The 3500-nt window shown below is 36.8% G+C and overlaps 1 protein-coding gene across 1 annotated transcript in view; it reads left to right on the plus strand.

Moving 5' to 3' along the window:
* Window positions 1–3500, plus strand: part of CUNHXorf57 (chromosome unknown CXorf57 homolog) — a 92573-nt gene that overhangs the window by 82211 nt on the left and 6862 nt on the right. Inside the window, exon 13 of the mRNA XM_023519073.1 lies at window positions 1051–1218. Coding sequence (XP_023374841.1) covers window positions 1051–1218 — 168 coding nt within the window. The remainder of the gene's footprint in view (window positions 1–1050; window positions 1219–3500) is intronic.

Raw genomic sequence — 3500 nt, forward strand, 5'->3', positions numbered from 1 at the left:
ATTTTTTGGTTGCAGCCGTCATTGTTGTTTGGCGGGCCTGGGCTGGATTCAAACCTGCTACCTTAGGTGTATGTGGCTGGCGCCTCAGCCACTTGAGCCACAGGTGCCAAGCCAAGATGGTCTCTTGACTCTGGTCTATACATTTGGTTTGTACTACTCCCTGCCAAGCCTGAGATGCCTTCCTCTTTGTTTATTTAAATGCTGTGCATCTTTTAGTACTCAGCTCAAAGCCTTATCTTCCTCTAGGAAGTCTTTTCTCTATACCTAGACATTCACCCAAATAAAGAGATGACAGTCAAAGGTCAGGATACACATTGTTTTTTTTTAACTTTATTCAAATTAATATAAGGGTACAATATTTAGGTTACATTATTCTTACTTCCAGGGTAAAGTTCCATTTATAGAAGAGCCCCTAACCCAGGGGGCGTGTTATACTGCCTCACAGTGTGCACATTAGGTGAGATCTCTGTCATGCCCTCCCTCCTTCTGCCATACATCTTCCCCCTTCACCCTTTTTCTATTGCAACATTTTTTAGCCCTAATGGTAAGTATATGAAGCCTGTATTGAATATTTAAGGACAGATGCAACCTAGTTACTACCATTCTTGGCCTTGCTTGAGTCAGATATCCTTAAGTCCAAAGAGCAATAAGGGAACCAGTTGTCATCTCTGAGTCTCCTACCCTGTAATGACAACTGTCATGAATGATCAAGGAAACACTCTACATGTCTTCACGTAGGTGACCAGGCTGTCTTGTAGAAAGTAAATTTCAACCTTCCATCAGTAGGAAAAACATTTTGAATTGCTCTCTCCGACACTGGTTATCACCATTGCACTAAAGTGTCTACTCTTTCAACCAATAACATGTATTCACAAATTTTGCACAGATAAGAGTTTGCATAGATAAGAGTTTAGTCCCGGGTTTTGAAACAGGTTTTTCTAGGTCTGTAGCTATTTGGCACATGTTAGGATCAAATCAACAAACTTGGTCTCATTAGCACTATGTGCTAACGCATTGCACTTTTAATAACGTGTGATTTTTCTCTAACAGGTCTGAACCATGAGATCGCAATTGATGTTGCATTCCTACCCATGTATAGTCCAGAAGATCTCCGAACATCTCAAATCGACACATTGCTAACCAGCATGAATTACAGCTGTGTGTATCCACAGGAAGTCGCCAACAATGACCGACTGCCAGGGCCAAGAGCTGTTGCCAGTAAGACAATCTCAGTATTCTTTTCACTCAGACAAAAATTAATATTATAAGCAGTCCTAACCTTAAGATTTTATTATGTAAATAGTCCTAGCCTTAAATTTTAACGTAGTTTTAATTAAAGGGTTATTTGGTAAGTGAACCCCAAGACTTATAAATGAGTGTCTTTTAAATAAATTAGATGACTTGTTTCATTCCAGCCAGCTATTATTTTCTTACAATACAATTTCAAATGTAATTATTTCATTAGACCCAAGTGGTGTACATATGGAGCCTGTACAAATTTTACTCTTTTCTTCTTTTAACTCAGGCAAGACAATTAGTCCTTTCACTTTATCATAAACCTCCAGTGGAATTGTTTTCTCTTTTATAAATGTTTAGTTATTCAAGTGCTGTACAATAAATTCCTTTAGGACTGCTAGGAGTGTATGTAATCCCAACAGTGAAACTCTTCAACCAACTAATTGTTTGCTGCATTATATACCAAACTTTAAATTATTTCTGTATACCTATAATATTATCTGTCCAGTTACAATTATCCTATTCACTTCCTATTGTCATTTCTAATTCTTAAGCCTATGGTAAAGTTTCTAGCAATGTTCATTGAGATTATCAGGATATTACATATAAAAGAGTTGTTAAGAAAGGCTTTATTATCTTGGGATTTTGTGGTGGGTCTTTCTAAGCTGATGAAACTCTTGAGTGTATATTGTTTTTGAATGAGTTTTATAAGCTATGCCTGATGATGGAGTAACTTTTGGCAGTAATGAGTGCTGCAAACTAAATTTGAGTACCTAATTTTATAAAAGATTAGGTTTTTAAATTTTTCCCACAGTTCATTTTAGAGATTATGTATTAGTTGACTTGCAGTATTGCTTCCTACATTGCAGTTCCTTAGACTTCCAATAATTTCAAATTTCTTAATTAGCAATTTCAAATTAACATATAGTTTAAATATTTGTGCATTCATGTATGCTCATTTCATATAATATCCACCTTTGTCACATATATTCGGTTATACACTATGTGTAAACTATTATTGATATAAACTATCAGGTTGAAGTTCTCAGCTCTGTGCTTGTTACTAGTGCCAATATTCTTCCCATAGTCATTAATGTGGTCACATGAAAAATGCCTGGTACCATTCTGCCAGAGAGGTTAATATTTCAGATGTGAGCTCAGCACCTGTAGCACAGTGGTTTTGGCACCAGCCACATGCACCGAGGCTGGTGGGTTCGAGCGCAGCCCAGGCCAGCTAAACAACAATGACAAATGCAACAAGAAAATAGCCGGGTGTTATGGTGCGCCCCTGTAGGTCCAGCTACTTGGGAGGCTTAAGCCCAAGAGTTTGAGGTTGCTGTGAGCTGTGATACTATGGCACTCTACCAAGGGCGACATAATGAGACTGTCTCAAAAAAAATTTTTTTTCAGATATGAAAGACAGGAATCACTAGGGAAGAAAAATGAATTGGTAATCAAAGGCAAAGGGATAAATTTTGAGTGGAACACTGTTTTTCATAACATAGCATTAATAATAATAATAGTACCCATTTTAACTCTTTGCTTGGACATTTTACATAAGTTACAACTAAAATAGTTACCTTGCAAGGTGAACGTTATTATCTCTAGGTATTATAGATAACTAGACTAAAAATCCAAGAGATTCACTGGCATGGGTAACACCGCTAGAATTTGAAACTCGATCTGACTCCAAAATTTTCCATTCCTTTCATGATTCTAAATTGAAAGATAAAAATATTTATAGAGAGATGTAATGCAGAGGCTCGTGGTATAACAGTGGTGTCATCTTTCAAACATTTATGTGAACTATCTTCTTTTTTATTACAAAAGCTATACATGTTGGGCAGCGCCTGTGGCTCAAAAGGGTAGGGCACTGGTCCCATATGCTAGAGGTGACGGGTTCAAATCCAGCCCCAGCCAAAAACGGCAAAAGAAAAAAAATTAAAATATTTTTTTTAAAAAAGGCTATACATGTTAATAATTTAAAAATTCAAATGATACAGGAAGGTATCAGGTAAAAGGGAAAGTACCCCTCTTGGCCTTCCTAGGTCCAATTCATTCTCTCTTACCCACTCACCCACTCACCTGCTCTTGGGAAATAACCAGTATTCTTTGAATCCTTTGAGATATTACTTTTGCATATAACAGTATACATTCATTCACATTCTCTCCCTTCTTCTCTGTCTCTCTATATACCCACAAATGGAATTGGGAAACATACAGAGTATCTATAAAGTTAGTGTGCAATTTTATTTTATTTATGT

Source organism: Otolemur garnettii, unplaced genomic scaffold (assembly GCF_000181295.1).
Source record: "Otolemur garnettii isolate 467f Iridium unplaced genomic scaffold, OtoGar3 scaffold00155, whole genome shotgun sequence".
Taxonomy (NCBI): Eukaryota; Metazoa; Chordata; class Mammalia; order Primates; family Galagidae; genus Otolemur; species Otolemur garnettii.